At 40.8% G+C, this 19,388-nt stretch overlaps 1 protein-coding gene across 1 annotated transcript in view; it reads left to right on the plus strand.

Annotated features, from left to right (window-relative positions):
- Window positions 1-19,388, plus strand: part of PIKFYVE (phosphoinositide kinase, FYVE-type zinc finger containing) — a 3,858,188-nt gene that overhangs the window by 856,053 nt on the left and 2,982,747 nt on the right. Inside the window, 1 exon segment of the mRNA XM_044075403.1 lies at window positions 14,823-14,934. Within this exon segment, the coding sequence (XP_043931338.1) occupies window positions 14,823-14,934 (112 nt within the window).

Consider the following 19,388-nt stretch of genomic DNA (forward strand, 5'->3'; position numbering starts at 1 on the left):
GATAGCCTATCTTAATCATATTTAGCACCAGCCTCCCTACCTTAGCTTTGGGATTCAACCCAATTATAATGACTGCATTAGTGAAACACGATGAATATAGTACAGTTGTGTACCTACCATAAATGTAGATGTTCAAGTGTATTCACTGTTGCAGTCCAGGTTACCCTCCCACCATCCCCCTTTTCCTTTGCTGGGACTTGCATGTACTTCTGTATTCTATACAACCTATGTGGTGTATTTGCTTGTAGATTAAGGAAATGTTGTTGTTTGTGCATGCATGCTTATTGGCATATTTTAGCCTACCATTTTAGGGGGCACCTGACATCTGGGGCAAGAAAAACTGAAGAAAATGGCATCGGCTGCAACTTTTATACCCCTGGCGCACTGACATCAGGGAGGAGGTGACCGCAACTGATGCCGGACCTAGACTTTGAAATTCAGGCCGACTGTGGGTAGCCTGCCAGCTGGATAATCCAATTGTAATGACTGCAACATTGAATACACTCGAACATCTACATTTATGGTAGGTACACAACTGTGCTTTTTGGCAAGTTGATCCTTTATACAGTGATCTCTTTTCATAAGCACTTGAACCTATGTCACATCTCACAAAAGTTTTTGTTTTAGTGAAAACTCTCAAACAAAACATCCACACACACACCCCAGTACCCCCTTTAAAACCTATTAATTTAATGCTAATACACAAAACTATGTACATCTTCAAATATTGAAGTTTTACCCTCCTAATAGGAACAATTGTCCCAGACTGACAGACTCACTCTGACTTGGATTAACCTATAAGTAAGGTTATTCATGCCTTAAAGTGCATGGTACTGCTATGCTACTACTTCCACTAAGTGCTGTTTTTGTGTAATCATTATTCATCTCCCAGATTAGAAAAACAGTTGAATCCTTTCAGAAAACATTATTGCCTAGCCATTGAAAGAAAGTGGTAGTAGTCTGTTTTATTGCCCCTTATGAGATTATCTCCATAGAGACATGGTAATCAGATACACAGTTAACTCTACTGCAAGCACTCATTTATTTGCTAGATGGAAACTTTTTTTCTATTATATTCAATGTTCTTTATTTATTTGCTTCCCCTTAAAACATGTAATTAGATCAAGCCAAGGGCCTTAATACAATCATTCTTCTGTACAAGAGTAAGAAAAATATATATATTTTCTTGTATCATGCTGTTTTGTTCAGACTTTTCTTTTATTTATTTTTTTTACATTCCAGTGCTTACCTTTTTTTAAATTTAACAAAGAGAAATAAAAAAGGGAAAAAAAAGTCAGGGGCACCTGTTTACTTTATTGTCCCTATTACAATTGAAAATAACTGAGAACATTTTACTTTATAGCATGCAGGTTATGTCCTGCATTATAAAAATGCTAATGTTAACAACAACATTTTATTTTACTTCCAGTTAACTCTTTCCTTCCTCTTCCCCTCTCATAAATGTTCTTCCAAACATTAATGACATCCTTCTGCCTGGTGCATTCTGCTTTTGAGGTGTTAGTTTCCTCTTCTAGAGGACAGGCAATTCCCTTCTTTGGATCATCCTTTTGGATCCCATATGTATTTGTGCCTTGAGCCTCCACACACTACTCCACAGGGACAGCAAACCCAAAGTCTCCAGGTTACCCAGCATGGTATACTTCTGTTTTCTGATCCTTCTCCAGGGCATCCCACCAAAGAAGTCCCTAGGAGCAAAGAGTGCAAGAGGAGGCACTTAGACTTCCTCAGGAGTCTGCCATGGAAGATCCCAATTTCAATGAAGGGGAAGTGTCCCCAAGATCACCATGTGATGACGTCTGCTTTGGAAATATTTTTGAGATCCTTAGGCAAAGGAATGATTGTCTAATGATAATCCTTCCCAAGAGGAATCTGTATTCCTGGAGGCATTTGGGTCTGGCCCATCTACTTCCTGGATGACTTTGCCCACCAATGAGCTTGTTTATTTGATCTCTTGGCAGGCATGGAAGGAACCTAAGTCTATTGAGGCAGGTCTGAGAGACCAGATTGGATCCTGGCACCACCAAAGGAAAGAGAGTTGTGGAGCAAAGGCATGTCAGTAGCTACCATTGTTGTAGTGGTGGCCACAAAGAAAGAACTCTTGGAGCAGAGTTCATTTGTTATCCCCCCACCCCAACAAGGGATTCTAGGGCGTTGGACAGATTTGAGAAGCATGGGTATGCTTCACTGACTTTTGCACTTGGGTCATTGAATTATTTGGTGCACTTCAGAGGGATTTGACTAACAAATTCTCCACATCCCACTCAGGAATAATAACTGCTGAGGCACAGACTTCAGTTGCCTCACAGTTGGCTAGCCTACAGTCCATCTTAAATTCATCTGTGAGGCTTATTTCACATGCAGCTGAAGGTGTCTCAAGAGCAGTGGGTTCAGGCATTTCTATTAGAAGACGTGCCTGAATGCACTTGTATGATTTTGTGGAGCCTTTCGTCTTCCTTCGTCAATACTCCTTTTGACAGAAGTTCATTGTTTGGCCCCAAAGTGAAGGATACACTATTCAGGTGTAAATAAGTTGGTAAGACCCTGTCTTGCAGTGGGCGTATGTTTTTCGACTCCTCAAAGAACCTATTCTAGGAATCAGTGAGGTGGTTGGAAAATGTGGTTCAAAAAAATCCCAAGGTCCTTTCCATGATACACATGGAAACAGTTCCCCAAGGGGCAGTGGAGAGAATTAAAATAGAAGATGCTGCTCACATGGCAGAGGAGGCCCGCAGAATCAAGGATCGAGGGATTTATTCTCTGATGGGTCCTACAAGTGCTCCTGAAAGGAGGCCGGATAAGCCCACCTCTGGAGCCAGTCTGGGGTCGCTTATCCCTGCACCAGAGAACCTAGCTAGACATCACAACAGATACCTAGGTGCAGAGGATTATTTCCAGAGGTTATATAATGCCATTTTCCTACTCACCCCATTCAGATTAAGCAAGATTCCCAATTTTCTACCCAATCAGAGGAAAGAAGCAAAAAAAAAAAAACAAAAAAAGAAAAAAGTGCTAAAGAGTCATCCAAGAGGTCCCCCCTTGGGATGACTGGATGTGCTCAGTAGATCTTCAGGATGTGGACTGTCACATGAAAATGAACAGGCGATCCAGAAAGATATCTACCCTTCTGACTGGGTGCTAGTCATTACCAGTTCAGAGCTCTGCCCTTTAGCCTTACCACAGCCCCCAGGGTGTTTACCAAATGCATGGCAGTAGTAGCAGCACACTTAATTGAGAGTGTTTCCTTACCTGCACAACTGCCTCATAACTGCTTTGACCAGGCATCTGTTGATCAAAGCAAGAGATTATGTATTCCAGTTGTGCTCTCACCTGGGCAGTACCATCAGTCTCGACATATCTCAGCTAGAACAAAGTCAGGTGCTAGAATTCATAGAAGTTTTGTTCAGTATTGTACCCATGACCACCTCTCTTCCCTTGCCAAGGGTGCAAACTATTCTATTCCAAGTCAAAAAGATAATTCATAATTTCTCACTGTTAGTCCAACGTATTCTATAGGCTTTAGGGTCAGTGTTTGCTGTCGTAATTCTGGTTCCATTGGTAAGATACCATATGAGAATCCTTCAATGGACCCTGGCCACTCAGTGGTCCATCCTGTACCAGCCTTTGTCCACCCAGATCAAAATAACTTGGGCATGCAAAAGGTACCACAGGTGGTGGATTTACTTAGAAGAGATTTTACAAGGCCGCCCTTTCATACTTACTCAGCCCAAGGCCATAGTGACCACGGACATGTCCCAGTTTGGATGGGGGTGGGGCACTTCTTGGGAAAGACAGTCCAAGGCACCTGGTCCCCAGAAGAAGCCAACTTGCATATTAATGATAATGTGATAATGGCTAATCTCATCCATTTGTTTTCTGATAGTAACTCGCATTCCAGGGAAATCCAGCATGATAGCAGACAAGTTGAGCAGGTCCATCTTATTGCTTCACCAGTGGTCTGTCAACAAGAAACTTACGGAGAAGATGTTCTGCAATAGGGCCAGCTGTGCTGTGACCTCTTTGCTTCTGCCATTAACAATTATTGCAGCAGGTTATTTATTCTGATTCCCCCTACTTGGGGAGTCACCGAGAGATGCTCTCCTCCACAATTGGCCCCTGGCCTCCTCTCTGCTTAACCCCAATTCCTCTAATCTCCAAGTTTTTTTCAGAAATTATCTTGATTGAAGAGCACAGTTATCCCCATTGCCCTTTATTGGCCTCATCAGATTTGGTTCTCCTTCCTTTGGCCTCATCTAGTTCATCATCCTTAGACCCTGGTTCCAGTTCCAGACCTTCTGTGTCACCTGACAGACATGATTCACCTGGATATTTTGGGACAAAAGTTGACCACATGGTTTCTCCAATTCCATTGATAGCTAGACAACCCAGGCTATCCTCCCCATCCATCACATTCTTTTGTTTTCCTACTAGGCAGATTTAGAAAAGTAAATGGAAAACATTTGTTTTTTGGGCACAACAGAAATCTGCAAGCCCCTTTTCAGCACCAGTGCCCAGAATTCTTGAATTTTTGGCGACTATTTTTAATGATGGGGCTATTCCTCAGCGGTTAAAGTACAGTTAGCTGCCATTTCTATTTTTCATATAGGCGGTGACAATTCTGCCTTAGCTGCCTCACTACTTTAAGGCATTTATAAAAAGAACCTTTTTACTGAGGGCCCCCCTTTAAAAATCCTACTGCACCATGGGATTTGAATTTAGTGTCACAAGCCCTGACTCAATCATCATTTGAATCAGCTGCAAGGTGTTAATCCAAGTTTTTAACTTGGTAAATTACATTTTTGGTAGCCAATAATATCAGCTAGGAGAGTTTCAGAATTTCAAGCTTCATCTTCTAAGCCTTCTTATTTAATTTTTCATAAAGATAGGGTGTCCTTACAGACCAGTCATTTCTTCCCAATGTGGTGTTAGAGTCCAACATTAATCAATCTATCAGTCTCCCAGTTTTCTTTCCAAATTTCCAAACAAAGGGGGAATACATTTTACATTTGTTGGACATTGACAGACAATTATGTTTCTATCTGCACAGAACTGAAAAATTCCAAAAATCAGATCAATTTGTCTCTTTCAGAATCAAAATTGGGAAAGCCAAAGCTAAGTGGCTGACTGATTGCATTTCCTTTTGTCTACAACAAATTGGTTTTGTCATTACCAAAAATCTTGAGGGGCTCATTCAGTCAGGTCCATGACAACCTCTTCACTTATTTCTGTCCAGATTGTCCATGGACAATATTTATGCTGCAGTTACTTGGACTAATAATCCTCATACTTTTACTACCCATGACATAGTTGACCTGGTCTCTAGGGGAAGAGCAGTCTTCAGTTCAACAGTACTCAGGAATATCCTTTCTTAGAGTCCACCCAGGATGTAGGTAGCTGGGGACTCTGTCCCATATGTTGAGGAATGAATGAAAATTCACCACATCAGATAAAGAAGTTATGTACTAACCATAATGTTCCATCTATGTTGTCCATTTTCATTCTTCAACTCCCCTCCCTCCAACCACCTACCTTTTGTTTATGACTTCTGAAAGAATGAAAAGATGCTATGGGAACCAAAGTTCCTGTTTTTTGAGCTCCAGATAGTGGTTTCTCATATAACCATGATTTATTGCATTGTTATTTAACAGTAAAGAGGAGCAAATGATATCTGAGGTATGGAGGGGGACTGGAGCATTATGGGTAAGGGAGGAGCTTGAGAGTTTGCAAGCTGTAAAAAGTGGCCAAGTCCGATTCCAGGATCGGATCCAAACCCACATGTTGTGAAAGAATGAAAATGGACAACACAGATGGAACTTTATGGTGAGTACGTAACTTCATTTTTTCAGCCTTCTGCCAAGGTTCGAAAGATGGGTATTCTGCTGCTGCTGGAATGCGGGTTTGCTGCTGACCATCTAGCACATCTTCTAGAAGACATCCCCTGGTGATGTGCACATCTTTGTACCACTTACAAGACTATTTTCAGTTACAGAGGGCAGATATATTTACATCTCCAGTTCTTTTGTCTGTACACACTGATTGCTGGTTGGGAAACCCCACTTTTGTATCTGGTCTGCTGCATAGAAGTCCCAGTCACAGAGGATACTGTTACTTTATAATATTATTCTCTGTTTTAGCCAGAATCTCAATCTCTATACAGAAATGCCCCATTTTCTCTCTTGTTTTTCATCTCCTCAACAGTCATTCCTGCCCATTCACTTAGCTTTTCCACCTTAAAGTACCCACAGTTTTTTTTTCTCTATAGATTCTGTTATTTCTGTAAATCTTATTTTTTTTCCGTCTTCCCCCATCCTCCATTTCTATTAAATTTCTCATTTGTCATATCTAGCTTTGTCTCTGTTGTACCCATTGTATCCCAGCCTTGTTTCTGTTGCATCCATTGTATCTCTTAACCTCAAATTCTCCTTCTGCACAGGTACACTAATCAGAATGGGGCAGTTAATGACTGTTCTATGCATTTCATTTTCTCCTTCATCTTGGCCATATAAGTAGCAGCTACTTTTCAAAATTCTTTGGCTGCGGTGGTGCAGTGGTTAGCGTGGTTGCCTCACAGCAAGAAGCTTTCTGGTTCGATTCTCTGCTGGAGTGCCTTTTGTGCAGAGTCTGCATTTCCTCCCTGCATTCGATTAAACTTTAAAAAGACACGCAGGTAGGTGCGTGTCTGTGTGTGTGTATGTGCCTTCTCCGAAGGTTGGACACCGGGATGGCAACTCAACACCATAAAATCTACTGCCAGTCATAAGCAGACCGGTGATCTGCTGTGGCGACCCCTAACCGGGAAAAGCCAAAAGACTTATCAGTTTTCAAAATTCTTCCATAATCTTCTCAACTCTGTTTTCTGAAATTAGCACTCCGTGTTTGCATGTTTAGTCACAGTTCTCCTGGTATGCATTCCCATATCTTCAAGCTGGCTATCAATCAGCTGTAGCTAAGGACCGTTTCCTGATCACAGTTTTCTTTAGTCATTTACTATTAAACTGTACTAGCTGCATGCAGTTAAATATTTCCACAGGGAAATGGATTGTGTTTTTCAAAAAAAAAAACTACTACCTTAAGTTGATAAAACTGAAAGGGGAAGAATGGAGCTTAAAGAATTAATGTCTCATTCTCTGTACTCCTGCTGGAAGTACCTGCATAGATTTTGGCACCTTACACAAATAATAGTAAACAGCCCCCTCCCCCCCAATTAGAGCGATGTTAACTATACATTTATGAGCAGAGGTAACTTGACATTAATAACACGTCCCAACACTCCATCCCTACATCCTTAGGTATTTGAGAGCTTAGTTACTTCCCCTCGGCCCTGCTTCCACCTGTCTTGATTCATCATTCAGTCACATCCCAGAAGTGCCAGCTTCACATTAGTCCTTCACACAGCAAACTGTATTTAATAACCAGACCAGTCTCCACCAATTTCCACCTTCCATGTTCATGCTGTCTCATCCCTCTTCCCAAACTGTCTCAATATTTACTGTTGCTTCTCTATCCATGCATTCCACTGCATCTCTTCTTTTTCCTACTTGCTCTCCTTCAGCACCTCCTGACCTTTACAGACAATGTCTGAACCTGTTCTCGTTTCATGTATTGTCTCTACAGTGTTTTGCAGTCTCACTTTAGCCAAATACACATTTCTTTACTCCACATCCCATACTCCTTATTCTGAGCAACCACAAGTCCTGTATATACTCCTTTCCTATCCACAGTCAACTGGCCAAAACCACCTGTGCTCTATTCTTCTCAGTCTCCCCCACCTGATCCATCACTAACTCTTCTGCATTTCCAACACCTGCCATCCCTTTATTTTCCTTTTTGCTGTACTCCTAGCCCTTCAGAATAAGGAGCAACCAGGTCAACTGGCATGAGTCCACTTCACTGTACTGAATTTTTACCTAACTGAAACTCAGAAGATTGAGACGAGAAGAGCGAAATCGCACACCACCAAACATTTACATTGCCGAAATTCAGATCAACAAAACACCAGCCGTGTATGTCACAAGCCACTTGAAGCTTTTGAATGTAGATTGTAGTACAAGGAGGATTGGGAAATTTACTGTTTTCCTTACTGTAGTGCGATCTCTGAGTTGGTATATATAATTTGCACATGGTGTGGGAGGAGCAGGGGGACTTGCCGCACTGCAAAAAATATAACAAATGGTAGATTTTTGTGTTGACTTTGAGCAGCTGTTCAGTGTTGTGCGATTTCGCTCTTCTCATTTCTTTCTTTTGATTTTTGGTTATGTGAAAATTTGGTAGAATGAAGTAGACCCAACTGGCACATATACACCAATCCAAAGTGGACTATATCTTTAAATCTTGACTTATCCCATCTACTATCCTTAAAAGCCTCATTCCCAAGCTCTTCTGTTCCCTAACCTGGCTCCTACATAGTCTAACCATACCCAACTCTTCTCCATCTTACTCACATTGGCATGAGTTTGTCCTATAATAACTTTCTTTACAAGTGTTCATTAGTCCAGTGTACAAGAACAAAGGGGACATCCGCAACTGTAAGCAGTACAGAGGAATCAAACTCCTATCATATTGCATGAAGGTTCTGGAGAGGGTGATTGATAAACAGATACACAGAGTAGTAGAACGTAACATGGGAGATGAGCAGTTCACAACCTACCAGATGTTTGCAGTGAGACAGATACTTGAGAAGACGCTAGAGATGAGGAGAGAGTCCATCTGGACATTCTGAGACTTGAAGAAAGCATACAACAAGGTCCCAAGAAAGCTCATCTGGGCAGTATTGTGGTGGTTTGAAGTCCCAGAAGCATTGGTAGAATTAGTGCAGGCTATGTACAAGGACCCAGTGATTCAAGTACGAACAACGTTCAGCCTCAGAGGGGTTGCCAGTGGGAGTGGGTGTTCACCAAGATTTAGTTCTGAGCCCACTGCTGTTCATATTGGTGATGGACTACATTAGCAAACAAGTTGGAGGGGACAGATCAATAAAGTTGCTGTATGCAGATGAAGTGACATTACAGGCAGACTCTGAGCATGAACTTCAGCAAAGTATAGGAGAATGGAATGCAAAACTGATGGCACATGGGATGAAACTAAGCACAGATAAGATGGTGGTAATGGCAGCAAATTGGGAAAATCAGAAGAAGCTGAGAATAGAGATAGAAGAGAAGATAGTGGAACAGATAAACAGCTTCATGTATCTGGGAGGGGTGGCTGAGGAGAGGGGAAGTCTGAATGAAGAGGGCAAAGCTAGAGTCAGAGGGACTGCAGCCAACTGACATAATGTCAGGTGTAGTTTATGACAGAAGAATGTCAAAGAAGCTGAAAAGTAAGGTGCATAAGACAGTGGTGTGACCAGTGCTACTGTATGGTACAGAAACCTAGGCAGTAAAGGCAAAACAGTTGAAACTAGAGGTGATAGACATGAAGTGCCTGAGATAGCTAGTATGATGCACACTGTGGAACAGACGAAGAAATGAGGACATAAAAGCAGATGCCAAAGTAGCTCCAGTTGCAGAAATGATCAAAGAGAACAGACTATAGAGGTTGGACATGTGCAGAAAAGCCGAAGACAATCTGGTGAGGATGATTTGGAACAGACAGGAAGAAGGTAAGAGGAAGCAAGGAGTGTTGAGGGCAGGAGTGTGGCACTGAATCGAGAGAGTTGGCGACAATTGACACGATACCCAACCCCATGTAGAAAAAAATGTGAAAAAAGGAGCTGCTGCTGCTGATGTTCATTAATCCAGACTTGCCTTCTTATCCCTGCCAATATATGCACTTGTTTATGTTGCAGTATTGTTTATGTACATCCTCTGCCACTAATACAACAGACGGTCTTTCACAGAATCTACCCCTTTCTTGAGTGTTTTCAGTTACTCTATTCCTCTCCTTTGCTGTGCTTGTCTACGGCTCCCCAAGAAGTCTGCTCTGCATAGCACCAACTTCTTGACAATCTTGTGTTTTCCTTATTTGAAACAGTGCACATCTGACCCAGTTTTTTGCCCTCCTTTGACTTTGGTTAACATCCTGTAAATAGCTCTGTTCTATTACCTCAATACCCCATGATGCAGTCCTCTCCCTTGTCTCTGCTTCATCCTCCTGTCCATATTACAAGCTGTCACAAATTTGAAATCAGGCAACCCCCATCCACCAAATCTTTAACTATCACAAAACCTTTCCTTACTGATATGCGTCTCCCCTCCTTCCACAAAAGAAAAAAATCATCACACTCACTTTACTTACTGAAATATAATCTCTTCTTTCACTCCACAGAAATTCAGTCACACACGTTTTGTCATTCCTTTATTTTCCTGTCTCCTAGAAGTGGATTTGTGGGTTATGCTGTTTGGGCATAAAATCTAGACCAGCAGACTGTGGCAAGCAAACAAAATTTAATATAGTGCTAATAAGCACATACAAAAAAAGAGAACAACAAACAAACCGGTTTCGGCTTAAGTAAAGAGCAGCCTTCTCTAGTGCATACAATGGTTATAGGTCTTAATGTGTACTTTGCAAGGTCTCTCAAATCCTGTGATGGCTGTGGGAATACTAAGTTCGTTAGTATTCCCAGAGCCATTACATAATTTGCCATAGCTATATAGCATAGTCTTGTGCTCCCTGCTACTCCAACAGGCTAGCTGCCCTCTAGTCTAGTAAACTCAGAAAGTCTTTCCTAGAGACCTTAGTACAGCAGTGAATTACAGAACACAGTATGATTGTTTTAGGAACTTACCATAATTTTAAATGTTGGAGCAATATTTGCTGTTGTAGTACCAGCATCATGTTTTGGCAGTTATTTTAATTGTTTAAGACCATGATCTTTTAATCAGTTACTTCTAGTAGTCTGTGGTTGGTTTCTGTAAGCCTCGTGTTGCCTGCTGTGTGACCCTGAGCAAGTCTTACAACCAGTAATCCCAGGTCAGCCCTGAAAAGCCACACACACCCCTCCAGTGGACTAATCTGGTTAAACAGTAAATAAGTAAGCATAAATGATAGTTAAGTGGGACAAATGCTTGTCAAGCCTTTTTTGGAGTAAGAAATGCTCTTGTGTCTTAACTACTTAAATCCATGTTTTTTTAGCTAGCCCTTCCTAGCTGCACATTTACCAAGTTAAACTTGTGACTATGCAGCTATTAACTTAAATTCTGTTAACATTTCCGGCAGTGGCGGTAACCACTTCCCCACATCCTTTCACGACAAACGCACAGTCATCCGTTAACAAGTTAAATAACCACACTGGCCTTTCACTTGTTTGCCAAAAACACCCCTTAGCCTTGTGCCTTAGACTCCATAACCAAAGTACACATCATTTCTGGCAAACAACATCATTGCTTAGGAACTCTCTGTATCATAACCCTGTCAGAAAACTTCCCGTTTTCTTAAACTTGCAATCCCATGCACTGTGTGTATCCAGTTAATAAAACCATGCCTCAAGTCCACATCATACATAACTTTCAAGAGCTAGTCCCACTTTGTAGTATCAGATGCCTGCCTGCCTTCCTTATGTTGAAGGGAACAGTGCTCCCCTCCAGCCACTACTATCTCTGTGGATCTCCCAGATGGTGCCAGTATAACTTACTAATGTGTGGGCAACCTTAGAGAAATCTTGTTTGCCCCACATCCGTCAGACACGCTATTACATATTTTTTTCATTGCTAAGATCCATAAAAATACCCTAACCTCTGCATTTATGAGCAGCATGGGTCAAAAGTTTTCCATGCCTTCTAGTCCCCCTTAAATTTTGGTATCATAACCACCACCACCTAGCTCAGTGTTTCAGGACATCATCCTCCTCAAGACTTTGCAGGAATAGAAATTCACAGAACCTTACCAAGCTTCAGACAGAAATCAGTAGGGTACCTATCACACCCTGCCACTTTCTGCCCCTTTCCAATGGTAGATAGCTGCCATGATCTCTTAAATACTGACTACCTTACCAATATCGGTCTTTTTTTCATTCTCCAGTACCATTCATTCTCAACATCAGCTACCATTTACCAGCCCATATATACCCTTTCTGTTCTCAAGCCGTAATAAGTGTCTAAATATTTCATGGATTTCTCATGACTGAAACATTTGTTTACCCCTCTGTAGCCTTACGACTTTATTTAGCCCTTCTGCATTCTTTTCTTCAACACCAGCACATTGCACATACATGGAGTTTATCACAACCTTACTGTTTAGGTGGATTTGCTTTGTGGTCCAATATATAAGCTTTTATCACCTACAAATCAGAAGTTCACTGAAAAATAAAATATTTACATTTTGGGTGGAGGGGGAAGCTGCACCTCTCCCTATGATCCTTATTCCTATGTGGCATGGATTGGCCTTAGTGAAGTGTTGATTGGTTGTGGTAGTGCTGCACAGTTGCTGCAGTGTGCCCTGATGCATGTCATATGTCATTGTGCATTAGATCTGGCAGCAGGACTGTAATGCCCATGATTACAATATAATCCTGCTACTGTTTTGTTTATAAGGTGATGTATTTAGTAAACTCTGTAGATACATTTTTCTCATCACCTGAAGTAGTGGCTGTGATTTTAAGTGCCGAGATAACTTGACACCTGATTTAAGAGTTAAGAGCAATTTCTCATGCCACTATGCCACAAGAGTTATGGTATACTTTTGCCAGTATCAGCTGTTGCTCACATCTGCAGACCCAGACATTCCTGCATAGTGTGAGAACCCTGTTATTTGTTCCATCCAGTGGATCTTATCAAGATTATTCACATGGAATGTGAGAGTTGGTTTTAGGGAGTGAAATTTATGCTGGTTCCATATTGATACCAACCCCATCCATCTTAACCCCTCCCCAGTAAGTAGCTTGTGAAATGCCAGTGGATGACTGGTCATGAAGCGGCATTCATGCTTTTATGTGTTTGCCTCCCCAACACAGCGAGGCTTTGCACCATTTTGCAGAGCAAACCTGCCTAGCTATTTCCACCAGTGATCACACATTTCTAAGTGCCAGTAATGTGGAGGGCTTAACTACTTCTAGCCCCCCCACACACACACCCCTCACCCAGAATACATAAGCTGACGTTAGCTGCTCAAGGCTGTTCTCCCTCACCCAGACCCGCAAATACCCATGCTGCTGATTGAGTGCAGCTTGTCTGGGTCTTCATACTTGTAAGCCATAGGGCTGGACTTTGTCATGTTTATGTTTTGGTTTCCTTTTATTTAAGTGAAGGCTTACTTTTCATTTTTTTGTAAGCGTTTATGGACTGCCTTTTGATCCCATTTTGTTTTAACATTTTTTTTCCATTTAAATGGTGATTGTTTACTTCATATGATATGCTTTTTCTTTTCATCTTTTGATGAATTGTGTTTGTGTTTTTTAATTGGAGATCATTTTTAACTAGTTTTGTTCTGATTTTTAGGATTTTTTTTGTTTGTTTTTAAAGAGATGGTGAGATCACTGATTGAATCAAACTGCTGTGTAGTTTGTGTTTCTTTCCACCACTGTTGTGCAAGTGTAGAGTTAGTATATTTAAGTAGTGTGGGTGTTGGAAGTGAAGTTCTCCTTCCCTGCCTATGAGGAATGCAGAGAAGTTTGCCTCCTGCAAAAACATTTTAATATTTTGGCATCATCTTCGAGGAACACTTTTCAGTGTATATGTATCAGTAATGCATTCTTTGTGTGATAATGTCACAGTGAAACATAGGATGAAACCATTGTTCGCCATTTGGGACTTTGGTGCTAGCACTGCATGGGCTTATGTATAGGTGTAACCTGATGAAAAAGCCATCATTACTACTAAATGTTTATATATATGTGTGTATATATATATATATATATATATATATATATATATATATATATATATATACACATATACATGCGTTGGTGTGTGTGTGTGTGTATGTATATATATATATATATATATATATATATATATGTGTGTATATATATATGTACACACAATAGAAAACTGGCCTTCATGCCTGCTGACCATCTTGCCACCTCTCCAATCATTTCCATTTATTTCTCATTGCTGGCATAAGAGCCAGTGTGGAGCAGCTGTTACCTTGTCAGCCATGTTTTTTTTTCTATTTTTTTTCTATTTTTGACTCTACCACCCCTCAATGTCTGATGTGCATGTTTACAGACTCTTATTTGCTGGATTTCCCCTGTTAGGGTGATCAATCTTGCATGTACCTCATGAATGCTGCAATGTGGATGCAAAATGGGAGAAACGAGCACACATCCCCAGCCCATGTGCTGTGTGACATGTACCTTGCTGGCAATGCAGCAGGACTGACCTTGTCACTCCTCCCACAGGATGAGTGAGCTGGCATCACTCTCACTCTCCCCCCACCAACTTCTTTCATACTAATATTTCTAATCAATTATAGGTCATTTACATCACAGTCAGGGCGGTATCATTCTGTACCATACAGCTGTCACTGCTGCACATTTTTTGGGGAAAAGAGAAAAGTATTATTCAATAAAATTTAGTGTCTCCCTTTTTTACATTTATCTGAAGTTATTTATGTGTCTAAACACTTTTGTCTCTTTCCTCATGAGTTGCCTGTGTCAAAAAAAAGGTTGAGAGTAGTATATAATAATCTTTCATGGTCGCTCCCTGTAAATGGAGTGCTGAGGAAAGTTTAGTTGTTTGAAATGTTCATTTTTTTGTATGCCATGTAACTGTTTTCTTATTTTAGAATACGTTTTTATGAGTGTGCTTTGTTCTCTTGTGTAATATAAATGTGTGTGTGTGTGTGTGTGTATATATATATATATATATATATATATATATATATATATACACACATACATATATGTTTTCTTTTTTTTCTTTTTTTTTTAGAGCCCAAGCCATAGCAATTGGTCAGGCTCTTGTGGATGGAAGATGGTTGGATTGTCTGACTCACCATGACCAGTTATTCAGGGATGAGTATGCATTGTATCGGCCTCTTCAGGTATGTATATAGATTGTATTCTTTCTTAATGTAGTGCTGTGTCTTTTATTACTAAATAAAAATATACAAATCAGTTAAGCCCTGTATTTAGATTACTTGCTACCCACATCCATCATGAATTTGTACTCTGATAGGTTCACAGATTTAGTACTAGGCTAGTTGTCCTTGTGCACATTTTAAGCCTAGCCAGTTACCCCATATGAGAATCAAACTTTGCACCAACACCTTAACCATTATGCCAACCTCTTGTCATTATAGGGGATAGAATGTATATGGACTGTCAACCTCAACTCACTCAGCAGGTACTGACCAGAGGAATGAAAGCTCCTAGATCCCCCTGGAATTAAGGGTGGATTTCTTTTGTCTTTCTCTAAACTGCATAATCTCATGTGGAATGTGTATTGCAAGTAGCATAAGTATAGTGAGCATTTAGAAATAGTGTCCCTAATAAAGCCTCATTTGATCTCTCAGCCTATCAACTTAAACTTCACAGTTATTTTAAATTTGTCTTGTATAAGATATTGGTGTCTTATGATTCTGTATGATTTTTACTACCTGTATTCTGCTTATTTGATTTTTATGGTATATGTGCATTGTTAAAATTGTGTACTTTGTGTACAAGACATGAATGAATTGCCCCTTGGACCATCCCACCTACTTTATTAACAACTGAATGAATGAGCAAACTGTTGATTCATATGTATCATTACTTGATTTTGTGTGTTTGTGTGTGTGATTAAAGAGTAGTGGATTTCAGACACTTGAGTTCACATAGAATAATAGACTCACTGCCCTGAAGGGCCATTTTGAGTCTAGCCAGTAACTCATGGTCAGAACCAAACCCTGTACCTTTTGTCTGTGAGGTGAAGACCTTAACCATTATGCCAGCCCCCTGAAATGTGACCACCATGAAATGTGTTTTGTAGTCATTCTCCTTGAAGGCGTAAGCTGAGGCGCTAGAGAGACTATTAATAAAATAGTGTTGGATCTTTCGTTTGGTCATTATGTATTCTTAAGAGGTTTGAACAGTGTGTTCTAAGTGAAATCTACAAGATGCACTATGAAAAACTTTTAAAGGGAAATATTAGCAAACAGTTTAGTGAAAAATTAGTGAAGTCTGAAACTGTGCAAAGTGAACAGTTAAACAAGTAGTTGCCTTCCCATCAGTCTCAGTTCTTTAATGCATTAAATAAATCACTGCAGAGTTTAGTTTAAAGGTGGACAAGTAAGTGCAGTATTTAAGGATAAAAGTTAATGTTTTCGCAAAGCATGCTGTTTTTCACATCTGGGAGGGGAATAGGGAGAACAGATTACAATCTAAGTGGGAACACAGGTTATAGCATTACCTTTAGCATGATTAACATTTAACTTTATAATAGTTAATGCCTGTGGGTGGAGCTGTCAATTTGTGGCAGCTGATGATATTTGGAGGGGTAAATTTCCTTTTTGGAAAGTGTATATACATTTCTCTGTGTATTGTGAATTGAGTTTTTTTTCTGAAAATGCATTTAGTTTTTTGTTGGAGTATTTTTAGTGAAGCAAAAGGCTTGCAGAAGGTGTGACGTGGGTTTAAAAAGAGATGAGAAGAAACCGCTATGTACAAGATTGGGTCCAAGACTCTTGCACGAACGCACTTTTTACCGAATCGCGAATGGGCAGGCATACTTACGTGAAAATGCTTTTGACCGAAGCAGCATTTTTGTGTAAGTATGCCTGTTGTGCCGGTCGTACTACGGTGCGAATAAAGGAAAATTCACTTTTCCCCACTGTAGTGCTATCTTTGAGTAAGAATATTAAAGTAGGGGGGAGTATAGGGGCGCAACCCCCCACATGGGGGGTGCAGGGGGGCTTGCCCCCTGTGTAAAAGTAGATTTAATGTTTTTTTTGTTTTGTTTTTTAACCCACTTCAGCGAAAGCGTTTTTTCGGTGAAAGCACTTTCGTTCAAGTGTATTTTGTGATGGTGGATTTGAAGTAGATTTGAAATGTTGAACATTTGTTCAACAGTCCTAGATCCACAAGATTAGTCTGACATTCGTCTGTCAGACAGCCTCAGTGACCACTTCCCAACATACCTACTTAGACAGCGAATTAACCCAACAAAACCAACTACATACCAGCAAATATGAAACAAAAAACATCTAAACCCAACTAATCTTGTAGACATTGTTAAACGCTGTAACTGGTCCCTACTTAAAGAACTTCCCCTGGAAGGAGCAGTACTTCCCCTGGAAGGAGAGCAGTAGACTATTTTACTTTAATATACCACCTTTCTGGCCATCCTAGATTCACAAGCCCCTACCAGAACCGTTAGTGTCAAATCCAACTATGCCCCTTGGCTAGGCAAAGAAACTAGGTCAGTACTAAAAAACAAGGGACAAAGCTTGGGCAAATTTATACAAAGCCAGGTCCCAACCTGCAGTACAAACCTATAGGGAACTCAGAAATAAGGCAAAAGAGCCAATTAAACTAGACAAAATTAACTATTACTCCGAAATCCAAACCAAACGTAGTAATAACTCACAAAAGTTCTGGTCAGCCATAAATAGGATACTGCAGCCAGGCAAAACTAGTACACCCCCCCTCCCTTCTACCAACAACAACTTAGAAAATATTACTACCCAATTTAATAAATATTTCACAGAAACTGTACTAGCTGTGTCCAGTAATCAGACAACCTGTCCTATAACAGCCACTACTAACCCACCTAATAACACAAATGCCTTCTCGTTGCAACCAGTTTCTACTGAAACAGTCAAAAAACAGCTAAAGAAACTGATACTGTGGTATTATTGATAAACTCACGAAACCTAGCATAAACCCCTATGTCATGCGGTGGGTGGCCAACTGGCTCACTGACCAAACCCACACCATGAAAGCCAATTCCAAATCCATCTCCAGACCAGTGACAAGTGGAGTACCACAGGGTTCAGTCCTGGGTTCTCTCCTGTTAAGTATCTACTTCTCGGAAGTCCAAGCCAACACAGAGGGCTTATGACTAACAAAATTTGTAGACTACTGCAAACTGGGGGCCATTATTGAATCCCATAAGGATGTAGACATTCTACAAAAGGGCCTGCATGAGACAGATACCTGATGTCAAAACCAAGGCCTTAAGCTCAATGCCAAAAAATGCATAGTTATCCACTTTGGGAAAAACTCTGTGCCAACGAACTACCATATAGGTGGCAGACCACTCAACACCAAAAGTGTGATACGAGACCTAGGGACACAGGTAGACAGCAGTCTCTATTTTGACAATCACATAGCCACAGTGTTCAGGAAGTCCTATGTGGCACACCTCATCACAAAAGGTTTCTCATCCAGAAAAAAAGAGGTCATTATCCCCTCTACTCAGCCCTCATTAGACCTACTAGTAGAGTACAACACCCAGGTTGGGATGTACATCACAAGGCACTTGCAGCAACTGTGAAAGACTGCAGAAATACCTCACAAAGAGGATCACCGGCCTTAAACAGATGCCCTATGCAGACTGCCTTAAGAAGCTCCAGTTCTACTCTGTCGCATATCGACTTCTCAGAGGTGATCTCTGCCTAACATACAAAACCATGTCAAACCCAGAGCTGTTGGACATGCTACACTTAGAAAAATCCCAATCCCTGAGGGACACACGCTCCAGAGACCTTAACCTTGTCACCACAATAAACAGAACTTGCTGGAGGGATAGGTTCCTATCCCAGAGACTTCCCATACTCTGGAACAAGCTGCGTATTCATGTCAAACAGTGCACCTCATTGGCCCTGTTTAAGAAGAATCTGGAAAACTAGATGAGGAATAGGAAATTTACCTCTGGAATCACTTCTGTGGCTCTGTTCGACAGTGGCACAGGTAAATAAATTTCTGGGTAGCTAACACCAGGGAATCTTTATGGCTAGGCTTATATAGACCCTGGGGCCGATAGCCTAGTACCTACCTTTGAACCTCTGAAACCAGCTACACTAGCAGCAGGCAACCTGCCTGGTGACCTCCTCAAACTAACAGCAGAAGGTATCGCCTACCGAGTAGCTATTCTTATCAGTAGATCCATATCTGAACATTTAGTCCCTTCCATCTGGAAAATGTCTTGCATCATACCCTTTTATAAAGGTGGCACATCAGCAGAGTTGGCTACCTACCACCCATTCTGTCTAAAATACTTGAAAGAATCGTGCGTAAACAAATTACTGATTACCTCCATACTAACAAACTACTAACCAGTACTCGGCACAGATTTAGACCTTATTATAATACAACCACGGCACTAATGTCATTTACCATCAGTATCAATGAACACAGAAACAACAAATTTGTATCCATCTTCCTAGACCTATCCAAAGCTTTTGATATGGTCTCTCTTAATAAAGTACTAAATGTCCTCAGAATGGTACCAGGATTACCTAACTGGACGCCAGCAAGCAGTATGCTGGCAACAAATACTCTCACAACTACTCCCAGT

Source organism: Protopterus annectens, chromosome 6.part1 (genome assembly GCF_019279795.1).
Source record: "Protopterus annectens isolate FY-2018-M chromosome 6.part1, PAN1.0, whole genome shotgun sequence".
Classification (NCBI taxonomy): Eukaryota; Metazoa; Chordata; order Ceratodontiformes; family Protopteridae; genus Protopterus; species Protopterus annectens.